Source organism: Saccopteryx leptura, chromosome 10 (genome assembly GCF_036850995.1).
Source record: "Saccopteryx leptura isolate mSacLep1 chromosome 10, mSacLep1_pri_phased_curated, whole genome shotgun sequence".
Classification (NCBI taxonomy): domain Eukaryota; kingdom Metazoa; phylum Chordata; class Mammalia; order Chiroptera; family Emballonuridae; genus Saccopteryx; species Saccopteryx leptura.
Genome location: NC_089512.1, coordinates 74,878,921 through 74,896,744, shown reverse-complemented (window position 1 = coordinate 74,896,744; position 17,824 = coordinate 74,878,921). Strand labels below are relative to the sequence as shown.

The 17,824-nt window shown below is 39.9% G+C and overlaps 1 protein-coding gene across 3 annotated transcripts in view; it reads right to left on the bottom strand.

Moving 5' to 3' along the window:
* Positions 1-555: 555 nt before the first annotated feature.
* The window catches only part of LOC136382094 (cadherin-related family member 3-like), a 112,833-nt gene continuing 95,564 nt past the window's right edge, over positions 556-17,824 (bottom strand). For 2 of the 3 annotated variants that reach the window (XM_066350986.1, XM_066350987.1), the window contains exons 13-19: positions 11,598-11,769; positions 10,133-10,377; positions 8,861-9,060; positions 8,135-8,154; positions 7,955-8,019; positions 5,367-5,418; positions 556-1,009 (exon numbers count right to left, since the gene is read on the bottom strand). In XM_066350986.1, the coding sequence (XP_066207083.1) occupies positions 852-1,009; positions 5,367-5,418; positions 7,955-8,019; positions 8,135-8,154; positions 8,861-9,060; positions 10,133-10,377; positions 11,598-11,769 (912 nt within the window). In that variant the 3' untranslated portion in view covers positions 556-851. Of the gene's footprint in view, positions 1,010-5,366; positions 5,419-7,954; positions 8,020-8,134; positions 8,155-8,860; positions 9,061-9,951; positions 10,378-11,597; positions 11,770-17,824 lie in introns of those variants that run through there. The other variant, XR_010747193.1, reaches the window with a different exon arrangement.

Below are 17,824 nucleotides of genomic sequence, written 5' to 3'. Positions count from 1 at the left end.
AGATGGCCTGGGCGCTGGGGATGGCTCCTTGGCCTCTGCCCCAGGTGCTGGAGTGGCTCTGGTTGCGGCAGAGCGTCGCCCCCTGGTGGGCAGAGCGTCGCCCCTGGTGGGCAGCGCATGCGGGAGTCTGTCTGTCTCTCCCCGTTTCCAGCTTCAGAAAAATACAAAAAAAAAAAAATTTTTTTTAAATTTTAAAAAAATTAAAATATACCTAAGTACAAAGCTCTCAAAAGGTGAGATGCCTACATTTCCTTGGCAAGTCATCTTTAATAATAATTAAAGTTTCCAAGGTTCATTCTCCATAGTGTTACAGAGAGCAAAGTAAAAGGAAGATCATTTGTGCTGTTTAAAAATGCTGAAAAGAATTCCTTTTTTATGACTGGAAATCAAAAATGTTCTCTAAAAATAATTCCCATTTCTGTTTCATGCATTATAGGAGTAATAAGCAATTTGAATTAAAGAAGAGAGATCTAAATTTATATATTCAAATTCATTTATTTATCAAATATGTATGGAGTCCCCACTGTGTGCCAAGCATGTGCTGGGGCTACTGGAGTGAATAAAACAAAGTCTCCAGGTGTAACAAGCACACCCTCCACTGGGCAAAGGCGGACAATGAACATTATCAATTTAGCCTCTAGTTTTCAGCAAAGCATTTTAAGAGACTCAGGGTCAACCAGTCCTGCTGCCCTCACCCAGACACCTTGAACTGGAAGATCATAGAGAGCTATAAACAAATAAACAAAGCAGTTGACCTCACATCTACAGTTCAATTTTAGATAGCCAAGAAAAATTCCTGAGAGTGACATACACCAAAAAAGAAATAAATTATTCAGAGACACAGGAAAATGCTATTTCTGCATGGGAATTTTTACGGATGTGGACTCCTCAGAAGAGTGGGACTCTGGAAGGGAGGGCATGTTTGCCAAGGGCGCCTCCTGGTGCCTGGGGGGCTTCTTCCACTTTCTTGTGCCTGTCCTGCTATTGTATTCATACACATTCCCGGACACTGTGGGGAGAACACAAAACACAGAGAAAGCAAATTATGATGACCTCACAAAGCATTTGCTGATCTCACAAAGTGTTTATCGAATATTTGCTACATCGCCAGCATAGTGACAAGTTATCTTTCCAAGCTTGCTCTGTTACCAAAGGAAAAACTAGAAGCTGTATGTGATTTAACATGAACTAAAAATTGCCCATTAGAGAGCTCTTTTGTGGTGAAGAAGTGGGTTTGAATCTTGACCATGGTAGTGGTCACAGGAATCTATACTGGTAATTAACCCTTTAGAGGACTATGAACATTCATGTACATCCTCACGCCTTACTGACCATCCAGAGTAAGATTGTAACAAAAATTTTTATTTTAAAAATAAAATGTGTAAGGCAACATTTAAAAAAGGCAAATGTGCCTGACCTGTGGTGGTGCAGTATATCAAGCGTCGACCTGGAATGCTGAGGTCGCTGGTTCAAAACCCTGGGCTTGCCTGGTCAAGCATATGGGAGTTGATACTTCCTGCTCCTCTCTCCTTCTCTCTCTCTCTCTCTCTCTCTCTCTCTCTCTCTCATCTCTATTCTCTAAAATAAATAAATAAAAATAATTAAAAAAATAAAATTAAAAAGGCAAATGTATGTTCTTCTTGTTTCCATAAATTAGTTATCAACAAACATGATTTTAAGTTCATAGAACTGTAACTGGAACTGATTTTATTTTTTGAAAAAAAAACAAACCTCACTCCTGGGAGTCAGCAAGCATGAAAAAACTCACTACTCAAAGGGTTAAATGTCGTAGAACTATTCACACAGACATATAAAGAAATTAGTGCATGCCCAAACTGGTCAAATCTTAGTAAAATCTATAATCCAGTTCATTGACCAATGTCAATGTTCTGGTTTGGTGCTGTAGATAGGAACAATGTTACCTTTGGGGGAAGCTAGGTGATAGGTACAGAGTACCTCTTTGTACAATTTTTGCAATTCTTTGTCAATCTGTAATTAGTTTAAAATCAAACATTTAAAGAAAGAACATGTCAAACTATTTTTAAATTGCCCTTCAAATGATGTACCATAGTAAGAATTCAACAAATATTTGCTATGATTAGATATTAAAAGTGTCCTAATAAGATCTTGTCATAAGTCTGCAACTGCATAGTCAAATATAAAGCTTTTCAGTACAAGGAAATAATATTAAAATTAAATAGGTGATATTGCAGCATTGATAGCCAAGAGGTGGAAATAGTCCACATGTCCACTGCCGGATGAATGAATAAACAGAGTGTGGTAAACACTGAAAAGGGAACATTACTCAGCCTTATAAAGAAAGGAAATTCTGGCACATGCTACCACATGGATGAACCTTGAAGAGGTTATGCCTAGTAGAATAAAGCCATCATTGGAGGAGAAACATTATATGATTCCACTTATAGGAAGTACCTAAAGTAATCAAGTAAGTAGTCAAATTCACAGAGATGGAAAATAGAAGGTGGTTTTCAGGGGCAGAGGGAAGGAGAAAATGAGCAGTAGTGTTTCATGGGTACAGAGAAGGTGGTTTTCAGGGGCAGAAGGAAGGAGGAAATGAGCAGTAGTGTTTCATGGATACAGAGAAGGTGGTTTTCAGGGGCAGAGGGAAGGAGGAAATGAGCAGTAGTGTTTCATGGGTACAGAAACATGGTTTGGGAAGGTGGGAAATTCTGGAGCTAGGAGCAGGTAATTGCTGTAACGTAAATGTGTTTAATGCCATAGAAGTATACAATTAAAAATAGTTAAAATAGTAAATTTTATTTTATATATATTTAACCCAATAAAAATTTAAATAGGTTAAAATTATAATGTGCTTTGAATAAGCATGCTAAATAGGTATTTATTAAATACACATTCTAAAATTTTTTAGAATTTTATATGTATGATGTCAGGTGGGTACTTGAATTATTGGGGGATCACTTTGAAAATTCTATAATTGTCTAACCACTATGCAGTACACCCAAAACTAATATAAAGTAATATTGAATGCCAACTGTAATAAAAAAATATTTTTAAATTTTTTAAAGAGTAAGTGGGACCCATTTGAGCTCATCCATGCAATTATCCCCACCACATTGTCAGGCATATGATTAAGCCACTTTGGACCCACCAGACCAGATCGGCCGCCACCGAATATCACTGAAGTTCCTTTCAATAGAGAAAAGCAATGATTTGCCCAGGTGATACTTGCACAAATTTTTGACCCAAAACATTTTGAGATCTAATGAAATGGTTGTTGTTCTAAGCCAGGAAATCTTGGGGTAGTTTACACAACAAAAGGAAACAGGAGGAAAAATGTGTTTTATTTGGCCTGCACCACAAAGCTTGTTTTAAGTCAATTACTAACCTACATTTAACAATGGGCAGATTTCTTTTTCTTTTTTTTTTTTTTTTTTTGTATTTTTCTGAAGTTGGAAACGGGGAGGCAGTCAGACAGACTTCTGCATGCGCCCGACTGGGATCCACCTGGCATGCCCACCAGGGGGCGATGCTCTGTTCATCTGGAGAGTCACTCTGTTGCAATCAGAGCCATTCTAGCGCCTGGGGCAGAGGCCACAGAGCCATCCTCAGCACCTGGGCCAACTTTGCTCCAATGGAGCCTTGGCTGCAGGAGGGGAAGAGAAAGACAGAGAGGAAGGAGAGGGGGAGGGTTGGAGAAGCAGATGGGCACTTCTCCTGTGTGCCCTGGCCAGGAATCGAATCCGGGACTCCTGCACGCCAGGCCGACGCTCTACCACTGAGCCAAAAGGCCAGGGCCAGATTTCATGTAACACTTTAGATTTTGTGTGACCCTTAGATTTCATGGAACTTAGATTTCACATAACACTTAGATTTTATGTAACACTTTTTTTTCTTTTTCTTTTTTTAATTTAATTTTTTATTACTTTTTTTATTAATTTTAATGTGGTGACATTGATAAATCAGAGTACATATGTTCAGAGAAAATATCTCCAGAATATTTTGACATTTGATTATGTTGCATACCCCTCACTCAAAGTCAAATTGTCTTCCATCACCTTCTATCTGGTTTTTTTTTTATAAATAAATTTTTATTTTAATGGGGTGACATCAATAAATCAGGGTACATATATTCAAAGAAAACATTTCCAGGTTATCTTGTCATTTAGTTCTGTTGCATACCCATCACCCAAAGAGAGATCGTCCTCCGTCACCCTCTATCTTTATGTAACACTTTTTAAGTGTCAAGAATTCTGGCAACTCCAGGCCTATCCCAATGTGGTCATAATTTGATGGAATCCAGAAATAGCCATGTCTTTCAAGCCTCAATTACCATTGATAACTGAACTGTCTTACATGGCCCCTTTCAGCATTTATTTTACCTGCCCAGCCTTTAATGGTTTGCTTTAGGACAGTCACATTATGCACAGCATCTTTATTATATGCGGCTTAAGTGTCTGTTTGTCGCCGATAGCTTATTCGTTGCTTGCATAACTGTACTAGCCAATGGGGTGAAGTTGCCACGGCATTCAAATAGTCCCGCCTTCTGGCATGCCATCTCACAAATTGAGGTTAAAGATTGGAGCAATTATTATGCTGTTAAGAAATCTTAACACCAGAACGGGTCTTTGCAGTGGTACAAGACTAGAGGTTCTCCAATTGAAAAATAATGTCATAATAGCTAAGTCTTTGACTGGCTCCTCTAAAGGTGAAATACATGTCATTCCAAGAATTGATTTGGCTCCATCTCAAACAGGGTTGCCGTTTCAATTGAGACGTAGACAATTTCCTGTAAAACTTGCCTTTGCTATGACCATCAATAAGTCTCAGGGCCAAACGCTTAAGCGTGTTGGCATTTTTTTACCTGAGCCTGCATTTGGACATGGTCGATTTTATGTTGCCTGTTCAAGAGTTCGTGAAAGAACGGAAGTAAAGTTAAAAATAATTGATGGTCCTCTGCAAGGCGAGCTTAAAAATGATGGAAAGATCTACACAAGAAATGTTGTGTACAAAGAGATCTTTGACATGTGAATTAACATTTTATTATTTAAATCACCTTTATTTATTGAGCTAGTGGTGGCTCTTAAGAAATGTACCGCCAGTGGTTTCCTTCATTGCACTCTACTTTAAGCAATTAAGCAAGTAGAAGAGGGAAAGCCCGTGGGGCAGTAAGCAAAGGGGCGTCCTCGCTGCCTGCCCTGGGTAATTCAGTTTGAATTAGCAGACACCTTTGCACAAATCATTTTAATTACAATTTATAATATCTAGAACAGCAGTCATTTCGTATGACTGCCGGGCTTTCTAGTAATGAATAAGTGATTTATTCACACAGCTTAGCATCGAAGTGGGTAACGTGGACTTCACTGAAAAGATGATGCAGCACGTACCTGGGTCAATAGCTTCTCCATCAAAAATGGTTTCATACATCATGATTTCCTTCTGAAAAACAAAAAATAATAGCAATAACTTCAGCTTGATAAAATTAATTTGGACATGTGTGGAATACTTTGAACAGGTGACTTCTTATACATTACTTCATTTTTCTTTTCTTTTTTTTTTTTTTTTATTTATTCACTTTTAGAGAGGAGAGAGAGAGGGAGAGAGAGAGAGACAGAGAGGGAGAGAGAGGAGAGAGAGACAGAGAGAGAAGGGGGAGGAGCTGGAAGCATCAACTCCCATATGTGCCTTGACCAGGCAAGCCCAGGGTTTCGAACCGGCAACCTCAGCATTTCCAGGTCGACGCTTTATCCACTGCGCCACCACAGGTCAGGCTCATTTTTCTAACGTAGAGGGCTAGCGGCCTGGGTTCAAAACTTTCCTGCCATTATTGTCTCCTCCCAGCCCGCCCACCCCCGCCTCAGCCCCCCTCCACAGCCCTGCCCCAGCCCCAGCCCCGCCCCATGCCAGCCCCAGCTCAGCCCCAGCCCCGCCCCCCCCCACACCAGCCCCAGCCCAGCCCCATCCCCACCTCAGCCCCAGCCCCGCCTCAGCCCCAGCTCCTCCCCAGCCCCTGCCCCAGCTCCCCCACTCCAGCCCCGCCCCACCCCCCACACCAGCCCCAGCCCCGCCCCATCCCCACCTCAGCCCCAGCCCCTGCCCAGCTCCCCCACTCCAGCCCCACCCCAGCCCCCCACCCCGCCCCAACCCCAGCCCAGCCCAAGCCTCACCCAAGCCCCAGCCCACACAACAGTTCAGATCTTTTTCTTGATGTAAAGTCTCTTATCTTAGATGGAAGTGTTAGGAGCTGAATTGTATACCCTCAAATTTCATATGTTGAAGCCCTAACCCTCAGTACTTCAGGATGTGATGATATTTAACGATAAGGCTGTAAATAGGTGATTAAGGTAAAATGAGGTCATATGGGTGTGTTCAATCAAATACGACTGGTGTCATGATAAGAACAGGAGATGAGGACACAGAACAAATGAGGAGCAACCATGTAAGTACACAGAAAGAAGGCAGCCCTGTGCAAGCCCAGGAGAGGGACCTCAGAAGAAACCCAGCCTGCCAACGCTTCCCCTGAGACTCCTCACCTCTAGAACTGGAGGAAAATGAATGTCTGTTGTTTAAGCCACCCAATCTGTGCTAGTTTGTTTTGGAGCCCTAGCACATCAATACAGGTGATTGGCCACCATCAGTTTCATGAGAGGAGAGGCAAGGGAAGGGAGCATTGAGAGAGAGCCGGCTCCTGAAACAACATCACAGTCATTCAGGATGCAGATAGAAATGTCCGTTGTTAAGGGGCAGCAGGTAGAGAGTGAAAAGGGAAATGGAGACTAAAAATGCCTTTTCTTATTCTGCTCCACATTTATATTTCCTGGAACAGCCTTTACCCTTGTACAGTTGTTTACATGAGTTGTTTTAATGAAAGAGTGTGGGTCAAATAAGTTTGTAAATATGATATAGGTTTGCTTGCTTATAGTTTGCATTGAGTGTGGGGGACAGGCTGTAAGCAGGCAGGGTGGTTATAGCCTAAGGCTTAGTTTTAAGACTAAGCTTTTCCCCACACCCCTGACTGTTCATGATGTGGGTGGTGCACTCTCATGAGGAATCCCATTATGCCTCAGATAAGTGGCTTTGTATCAGAGACTTCCTTGTTTGTATATTGGATTAAAGGTTTTGATTTTTACACTATAAAGTGGGGCAGAGGAGCCCATGCTGGAGGAAAGCAGAGAAAGGCCATGTGGAGATGAGGAGAAGCAGCCAAGATGGTGGAGTGCTGATGGAGAGCCAGTTTGTACAGAGTTTGTGCAAAGAGAAGGAGATGGGGAAGAGAGGTGAATAAGGCTGGTGAGATACAAACCTTTGATTCTAGGAAACTCGGAAAAGTCAGTGGCTTTGGGAGCCCTGAATGGAAAGGGAGGTGTTTTCCCACTGTGTGTATTTCTTGCCTGCTGGGTGCAAGCTAGAATTAAAGCTAATGGCCCACCGTTCTTGGCTCTATTGTTTCATTATTGTCTGTCTGAATCAAATGCAAACCTGCGTTGGCCAGGCATCTGTGATGGTGGCTGTGGCTACTGGCTTTACAAAGAGCATCAGCCAGTTTCAAGATTTCAGTACTCTAGGGTGTAGATTTTACCATCTTCTAAGAAACTCCAGGGTTGAAGGACCTACTCAGTTTTTCACATATATAACCTATTTTTAAATCTAGATAGCATTTTTAAGTAATGGTAGATAATGCTGCATTTCCACTTGTCTAGAGTTGTTTATTTTTGTTATTGTTTTTTTAATATACTTACAATATTTGCAGATTTTGACCTATTGATCAAAACAAGATCAGAAATCCTAGTTTTGTAATACACAGACACTCAACAGAAACAGACAAATTGAAATAATTCTATTTCCTTTCTACAATGCCTGAGTAGGTTTACCATATGTTTATGTGAAGGAACTTTTAATTGAACAATTACAGAGGAAATGTAGTCCTACATCTTCTATCATAGTGGGATCATAAAAATTATAAAAATGAACTTACTGTTAGTACTTCTGGTTTCTTATTTCTGTTTTCCATGACAATCTTTTCTGTTTGATTTCTATCTCCTGTTAAATAAATAAATAAATAAATATATACATAAATGTAAGGTATCTGATGAGTGGCTTTTTGAAATCACATAATTCATAAAAATGATGTGACAATTAGCAATCTGTATCTTACCTGCAATATACTGTATTCTCCTGTATAAAAAGAAAATTTAACAAAATATAAGCTTCATTATGCTACCACATGGCAAAAAAAAACCACTCAGTTTTTGCAGCACATGACTATGATCACAACTCTCACTCCTAATTTTTTTTTAATGTTGTATGGTGAATAATAAACTGATCTTATTAACCATCACCATCTTTCATCACTGAGTCATAAATTATCTCTTAGTTCATAAAAACTCATAATCAACTGTACTTTTGAGGCCGTGCTATTCTACTTGTTCTTTGAAGAACTACTTTTGGATGGTGATAAAAGCATCTGCATTTTCTCTCCATTTCTTTGGCCTCTGCCGAATGTCACACAAATTCAAAACACGTGTGGAGAGGGTGCCTGGATTTATCACCTGTCTCTTGGCTAGTCCCAGAGGTTTCAAACACCTACCTGTGAACTGCTTGGCTCAAAATAATATGGAGAATTGTTTTGCTTTGTCTGTTACAAATTGATTATTTAAAATATCCTTACAGAAAATCTGTCTCAGATGTTCTAAGGTAGAACCCGAGGATATGTTGTTGTTTTGTAAAGACAGAGCGGGTTTGCAGCCATGGTGAAGGGAACCACCCAGCACTTTCCTCTGTGCCCCTCCAAAGCATGTAGGCAGAAGGTCTCAGGGAAAAATCAAACCTTAACCTGATTTCAACTCTTTGCATCAGAAGCTTAAAAAGAAAAATCACATACTTGGGTTTGGCCTTGGAGACTTCCTTGGTCATCCTCTGACAGCACTCCATAGTGTTTCCATATCTCCAAAGCAGGAAACACACCCAGGAGACCAAGCCAGCAGAGAAAACAGCCAGCAGAGTGAGGATGAAAGGAATGTACCAGTCACTGGAAGTATATGTGTTGATGGCTGTGTACACAATGGTCAGGCCTTTTCTTTGCTGGAAGAGAAATATTATTTCAAAGCAAATAGAGCAGTAGTTTACGCTTCCAGAGAGCATCTGTTTACAAATAGTAGCATCAGTATAGAGCCGTGGTCCTATACAGACAGTGGGGAACTGACTAAGATATATGAGTTTTTGTAAATACCACAGGCGATACTGAGAACACCCAAGCCCACAGAAGGCACCAGTTTAAGGATCTGAAGACTTGAACTGTATTCAATGACTGCAAAGACTGCTCGGCGAACCTGAACAAAAATATTTCTTCTCTTGACTCCAGTTTTCTCATCCGTAAAAATCAAGGGGGTAGACTAGACGGCATCAGACTTTTCAGGCTTGTCTGCCTCCATTATCTACTCTACAAAGGACAGAACCCTTTGCGCAGCATGAGAGAACAGTGTGTTGCTGAAAATCAAATATTCTAGTGGAAAAATTTATCATCCATGTTATAAAAGAAAAAGAAAAAGAAGACTGTTTTAAAGGCTAGGGGACAATAAAAGATACTGTCTCCTGAACAGATTCTACCCTTGGCTGACTCAGAAGCCATTCTGGAATCCTGAAGATGCTTTGCTTATCAAGTTTTGAAATAACAAAATACTAACTGGTCTGTTAAATTTCACAGAATTGGACCAAACATTAGATGAAATGATGAATATAAGCCATGTAGCCCAATGTGTGGCACATGGTAAGTGCTCGTGACTATGATCACTATAGAATAATGTTTAAAAGTGCCCATTTCTGGACATTTTTAACTGACTGATATCACTGCCTTGTGGACCTTTCTGGTGAGCAGGACTTTCAAACCATTCACACAGAATTAGTTCCTTGGAGCTCCTCTATGCTCCACCTGCAACTGTCACAACTTCTCTCTCCCCCATGGTTTATACTCACAGTTTATACTCACAGATGCACACTCTCAAAAGTGGCCTAGTGGATGGTGGGGCAGTGAGCAAGTGGAAAGGTATCTTGGTGAAGGGATGCCCTTACAGCCTTTAGCCTTTCAAGAGGAAGCTGGAATTTACGAGAGAACATTTCCCACACAGAGACCCAATTAAATTCCATAACTCTTTACTTCAGCATTGATGGTTGGAAGAGGTGGCACATTGGCTCTTGAGACATAAATATCTATAATAGCAGTGCCCGTCCTGGGCGTGGTGGCTTTGCCGTATTTCAGGTTGTCATCAATTACATGCACCACGAGGTGGCACTGCCTCTGCATGTCAGCTCCAGAGTCAAAGTTAAAAGGATTCTTCACAATTAATTTTGGAGTATTTGAACCTCGACTTGGGTCAAATCCAAAATGATGGTTCTCATTTCCTTTAAATGGGATAATTTAAAAATTATAATTATTTTATGATGTGTTGTTAAAAGGTCTTCTCAGCAGACATATGTAGCTTGTGAAAGACAATAGATGTAAATAAATAAAATTTCTAGCCTATGAATTTCTACATCTAACAAAGTTTATAATAAATTGAAATCTAGTAAGTGATAAATCCAGTTGGTTAGAAAAAAAATGTTTTAAAGGTTAGGATCATGAGTCTGATCTCCATATAAGGTCAACAAACATTAGGTTATTATCAAATTATTCCACCTTAATTGCTTCACCTTCTTTTATCTCCCACTTAGAGAGATTTTATTTCTACCTTTAGCTTAGTCTATGTGCCAGTCGGGCCACAAATATCTATTGAGCCCCTACTAAGTTTCAAGTCCGGTCTCAACAGCCCTGAAGACACTGTGTAAACAACAAGCACATAGTCCCCCACTATCATCTAGCACAGCGGTTCTCAACCTGTGGGTGGGGTCGCGACCCACAGGTTGAGAACCACTGATCTAGCAAGAGAAACAGACATTGAACCAGTCCTGATAATTAACTAGCAAGGTGTTTATAAATGTGTACACTCCTATTCTTTCAAATACATGACAACAGGTCTGCCTCCATACTTTAGGTATTTCTCTTTGTTATACGGTCTCATGGTACTCAATAATTTTTCTTAGTAGAACTTTACATACTTTATAATTTTTATAATTGTTGATATTACTACTAGTTTAATGAATAATGACTTCTATGAATATAAGATCCATTTCTGTCTTATATAGTTTTAGTCATATTTAGTCTCCAATAAGTTTCTTCCATATATCACAAGATGATATGGATCTTTGTGAACCCAATAGTAATACAGTTGAAAACATCTGTCCTAGAGAAAATGTCTTACCATCCCATGGAAAGGTGGCTGCTGTTTTCAGCCAGCACCAAGGACAGTAGACTTAGTTCCTTACCGCTTAACCTTCAGTGTTCCTCATGCAGTTTCAAAGTTTCTTCATTGTCAAGTATCATTATCACTGATAGTTCCACAAGAAGGATTAGATTGGATGTGTAGAAGTGAAAAGACTCCCTTAATGAAACTTATTGCCATAGATATGAAATAGCTTCACCTTATATACATAGTTATTTCTAAGGGTATATCATGTCCAAGAGGGTATAACTAATATCAATTTAACATATGCACATGATTAAAAGAAATAATAAAATTATTCACCAGAAACTGTCTCAAAGCGCATTTCAAAATCTTGTGAATCTCTGTCATGGCAATTTAGTTTGAAGCCATTGACATTTGTCCCAGCAACAACATTGTCAAAAATGACCGCCTTATATAGAGAGGGTATGCAGACAGGCGCTTCATCATTTTCATCTTTGATGTCAACAGTGACCTGTCAGCATTAAGGGAGAAAGAAACATCACATCCAAATCATATGACTATTTATACACAAAGTCAGAAATAAGCATCTGTGTAGAAACAGATCACTTAGAATTATTAAATTAAAAGTCTGAAATTTTTGAATTTTAAGAAATGTTCCTGCAGATTCGAGTTCTGGCTGTCAATCAACTATTCAGTTGGCTTATTATTCCTGGATCTACTGTGACATTCAGTGTAGCCATTGGGAGAGCTTTGGGCTCATTAGAAGAACCTGTGGAAAATTTACAAACTACATAAATGATGAAGAAAGGAGAGCTGAAGAATAATGCTTCCAAAAATTGTAATCCTTTGAACCTTATAAATATCTATGCTCAAAGGCAAATATATCCTGCATTTACTTCTTTGTTCATAATTTAAGACCTCCTCTGCATCATTCTCCCAGGCACGATATTTTTTTTTGTAACAGTATGATTACTTCAAAGTATGCTCTGATCTTAATCAAGAGCTGTTATCAACCTTTTCTTATTTAAAATACCATAAACCAGGAAACTGTGATTTACATGGAAAAAGATCAAAATATCAAGGATTTTAAAATGTCAGTGATCAAATGCAAGTCAGCTTAGAAAGGTTATTTTCCCACCTCTTAGATAAGTAATAACTTTTTCAATAATGTTTGGGGAAGAATCCCTGATGTGCTTGTATTTGCAAGTGTTATATTTTTAAATGTTTTCTGTAACATTTTAACAACACAGCTAAATTCCCAGGAAATAATTCACCCCTTAATGATACTTCTATAGATTGAATATAGTATATAGCTAACTGTTCTATTAAATATGTGAGGTGTTTTCATAAGATTTTAGGAAGATTGCTGTGATATAATGGAAACAGCACAGGACTTGAAATCAGAAATCTGCATTAAAACTTTGGCCCTTCACCTTGCCAGATCCTTTATTTGGTACAAGTGACTTCATCTCATTTTCCTCATCTGTAAAAAGGAGATCTGAATCTCTCCTTTCCTAAGACAGTTAGAGCAGGATATATTTTCCCATTCATGAATATTTAACACTTACTATGTGCTAAGCACTGATCTAGACACAAAAGATACTCTGGTAAACCAAAAAGCCTGTCCTATTGCAATTTATATTCTAAATGAAGAGGCAAAGCAATAAACAACAAATACAGTAGTCAATGTCATGGGAATTGACACTTGGAGATTGAGGTTAGCAAGGGAACTGTTTCAATAGAGTGTTCAGGGAAGGCCTTTCTTCCTGACTCAATCTCTTATTTCCTTCCTCCTCTCCATATATAATATGCCCTCAAGCAAGTATATATCCTCACAGGATGTGCAGTGTTTTGTCATGTGGTTTTAATTTGCATAAATGATATGCTATTTCTTTTTTCCTACGTTTTCCACAAAACAGCATGTTTTCTTGCTTCTTCCCTGTTGCTGTTTGGAGAACTAGTTCTCTATTTCTTCTTGATTCTCAGTATTTCATCATATGCATGTACCATATTTTCTCATTCATTCTCATCTTGATGAACACATGGGTTGCTTCAGAATTTCATCATCACATACAACAGAAGAGACCTCTGTGAGTAGGTTTTCTTTGTGCAGAAATGTGATTAAAGTGAGAATGAGTTCTGTGGTTGTCTGGATGGTAAGACTACAGCTGGAGGCAAAGGCTCTGAGGTGCAGGCTGTTGCATTCACCAAGCGCGAGAACAAACATCGGAGACTTTCAGGGGTTTGGATCTAACTTTATTGGCCAAGTTTAACCTGCGCAGGGACGAACTCTCAAGGCATCCGGAGACATCATATCCACAAGGGGCTGCAAATGAGAGTCACGCCTGGCGCTTACTAGGTCCTTATATATCCTAAGTGAGCAAGCATTATACAGAAGCAGATGTGGCAGTTCGCTATTCGCTAGGGGGGTCGCGCACAGCATAGCAACAGGGGAGGGGTTTAGCTCAGTGGCAAATTTCAAACATAAACTTCTGATAAGGGTCTCTGACCAATAGAATGCAGGATGTTTGCCCAGCTTTGTGCTGATCTCTTTGTTCTCGGCCTCACAGGGACCCTGTCAGCATTTCCCTGTTCCTTCTCCTCCAAGAGTTAGACTCTGGCAGCCACAGCACACCTCCCCGAACCTAACACAGACATTCTTGGAGTGTTGAAACAATGGCAAGAAGTTTGTACTGCTGGATTGAAGTAAAAAGGAAAGAGCTAGAAGCTAAAGACAAAAAGACCCAGCAGACCTTAAAAGATTACATTAGAGCTTATGCTAAGTATGATGGGAAGCCATTGGAGAGCTTTGAGGAAGAGGGTAATGTCTTTTTAAAGTTTCACTCTGACTGCTGTTTGAAGAGTAGATTATAAAAAGCACAAGTAGAAGTAGAGGTTCCAGCTAGCAGTCAGAAGCACCAGACCAGGCTTGGGATGATAGAGGCACAGGCAGGGTGTTAGTTGTGAATGGGTGAGAATGAAAGGATTCAGGATCTATTGTAAAAGTAGAGACACCTTATCTGATTTTGCTTATGGATTAGAGTGATAATTCAGGGCATAAAACAGTGATTAAGAATCCAGAGTTAATCCTCCTACTTCATTGTAGCTGCGTAAACTTGATAAATTACTCAATTCTAAACCTTGGGAATGAAAATTCTTCTATATGTAAAAAAGAGAATCTGTAATTATCTCATGGAATGGAACTGAAGACTAAATGAGACATCACAGCACTTGGCCTTTGGGAGGTTCTCAGTAAAGGGTGGGTGATATGATGATGATAGTGACAATGTTGATGATGGATTTCTAAACTTGGAGTCTAAAGACTTATCTCTCTTTTCTGAACTTAAAAATCACATTTATCTATATCATCAATTTACTTGCTATATACTGTTTAACTTTTCCTATGTTAAAAAATCTTAAGCTCCTTAATGGCATCTTAACATGTTTTTTGTAACCCACGGTGCTGTGCACAGAGTAAACGTTCAATAAATATATATATATATATATATATATATATATATATATATATATATATATATATATATATATATTTGTATTTTTCTGAAGCTGGAAACGGGGAGAGACAGTCAGACTCCCGCATGCGCCCGACCGGGATCCACCCGGCACGTCCACCAGGGGGCGATGCTCTGCCCCTCCGGGGCATCTCTCTGCCGCGACCAGAGCCACTCTAGTGCCTGGGGCAGAGGCCAAGGAGCCATCCCCAGCGCCCAGGCCATCTTTGCTCCAATGGAGCCTTGGCTGCAGGAGGGGAAGAGAGAGACAGAGAGGAAGGAGAGGGGGAGGGGTGGAGAAGCAGATGGACGCCTCTCCTGTGTGCCCTGGCCGGTAATCGAACCCGGGACTTCTGCACGCCAGGCCGACGCTCTACCACTGAGCCAACCGGCCAGGGCCCAATAAATATTTTTTAAAAGAAGGAAGAAAATTGTGTAACTATGTAATTGTGTAAACTATGTTTGTCCCTATCTGCCCCTCTCTTTGACTCTGTAAAAAAAAAACTAAAAAAAAACCAAACAGCCTGACCTGTGGTAGCACAGTGGATAAAGCGTCGACCTGGAAATGCTGAGGTCGCCAGTTCGAAATCCTGGTAACAGATGATGTAAGGTAACAGATGTTAACCAGACTTATTGCAGTGATCATTTTGCATTTGTACAAATATCGAATCATGGTGTTGCATAACTAAAACTAATATAATGTTATATATCAATTGTAGTTCAATTTTAAAAAGAAGGAATAAGGAGGTTCCTTTTCTGTCTTTAGCCAAAATATACTTTTTTTTTTTATAAGAACTGTCATTTGGCCTGACCAGCCAGTGGCACAGTGGATAGAGCACTGAATTGGGAAATGGAGGACCCAGGTTCGAAACCCCGAGGTCACCGGCTTGAATGCAGACTCATCCACCTTGAGCGCAGGCTCACCAGCTTGAGCACAAGTGGCAGGCTTGAGTGTGGGATCATGGACATGACTCTACGGTCACTGGCTTGAGCCCAAAGGTCGCTGGCTTGAAGGCCAAGGTTGCCAGCATGAGCCCAAGGTACTAGGGGTCACTTGCATTGCTGTAGCCCCCAGTCAAGACACATATGAGAAAGCAATCAATGAACAACTAAGGTGCCACAACGAAGAATTGATGCTTCTCATCTCTCTCCCTTCTTGTTTGTCCCTATCTGTCCCTCTCTTTGACTCTGTAAAAAACAAAAAAAAACAAAACAAAACAAAACAAAAAACAAACAGCCTGACCTGTGGTGGCTCAGTGGATAAAGCGTCAACCTGGAAATGCTGAGGTCGCCGGTTCGAAACCCTGGGCTTGCCTGGTCAAGGCACATATGGGAGTTGATGCTTTCAGCTCCTCCCCCTTCTCTCTCTCTGTCTCTCTCTCCTCTCTCTCTCTCTCCTTCTCTCTCCTCTCTAAAGATGAATAAATAAAAAAATTTTTTTAAATTTTGGTCAAAACAATTAAAAAAAAAACACCCAAAAAAACAGAGTCACTTGAAGTTGCTTTTTTTTTTTAATTTATTTATTAAATTTAATGCAGTGACATTGATAAATCAGGGTACATATGTTGAAAGAAAACATCTCTAGATTATTTTGACATTTGATTGTGCTGTGTACCCCTCCCCCAAAGTTAAATTGTCTTCTGTCACCTTCTATCTGGTTTTCTTGTGCCCCTCCCCTCCCCCAACCCCTATCTCCTTATTCGCCCCATATCCCCTCCCCGTCCCCCCCCCCTTTGCCATCCCATTCTTGTTCATGTCTCTGAGTCTCATTTTTATGTCCCTTCTATGTATGGATTCATATAGTTCTTAGTTTTTTTCTGATTTACTTATTTCACTCTGTATAATGTTATCAAGGTCCATCCATGTTATTGTAAATGATCCTATGTCATCATTTCTTATGGCTGAGTAGTATTCCATAGTATATATGTACCAAAGCTTTTTAATCCACTCGTCCTCTGACAGACACTTGGTCTGTTTCCAGATCTTTGCTATTGTGAACAATGCTGCCACAAACATGGGGGTGCATTTCTCCTTTTGGAGCCGTTCTATGGTGTCCTTGGGGTATATTCCTAAAAGTGGGATAGCTGGGTCAAAAGGCAGTTCCATTTTCAGTTTTTTGAGAAATCTCCATACTGTTTTTCACAGTGGCTGCACCAGTCTGCATTCCCACCAGCAGTGCAGGGGGGTTCCCTTTTCTTCACATCCTCGCCAGCACTTATTCTGTGTTGTTTTGTTGATGAGCGCCACTCTGGCTGGTGTGAGGTGATATCTCATTGTGGTTTTAATTTGCATTTCTCTAATGATTAATGATGTTGAGCATTTTTTTATATGCCTATTGGCCATCTGTATGTCCTCTTTGGAGAAGTGTATATTCATCTCTTTTGCCCATTTTTGGATTGGATTGTTTGTCTTCCTGGTGTTGAGATTTACAAGTTCTTTATAATTTTTGGTTATTAACCCCTTATCAGACGTATTGTCAAATATGTTCTCCCATTGTAGTTTGTCTTTTTATTCTGTTCTTGTTGTCTTTAGCTGTGCAAAATCTTTTTAGTTTGATATATAGTCCCATTTGTTTATCCTGTCTTTTATTTCACTTCCCCGTGGAGATAAATCAGCAAATATATTTCTCCGAGAGATGTCAGATAGCTTACTGCCTATGTTTTCTTCTAAGATGCTTATGGTTTCACGACCTACATTTAAGTCTTTTATCCATTTTGAGTTTATTTTTGTGAGTGGTGTAAGCTGGTGATCTAGTTTTATTATTTTGCAGGTAGCTGTCCAATTTTCCCAACACCATTTGTTAAAGAGGCTGTCTTTACTCCATTGTATTTCCTTACCTCCTTTGTCAAATATCAGTTGTCCATAGAACTGTGGGTTTATTTCTGTGTTCTCTGTTCTGTTCCATTGATCTATATGCCTGTTCTTATGCCAGTACCAGGCTGTTTTGAGTACAATGGCCTTGTAGTATAACTTGATATCAGGAAGTGTGATACCTCTCACTTTATTCTTCTTTTTTAAGATTGCTGAGACTATTCGTGTTCTCTTTTGGTTCCA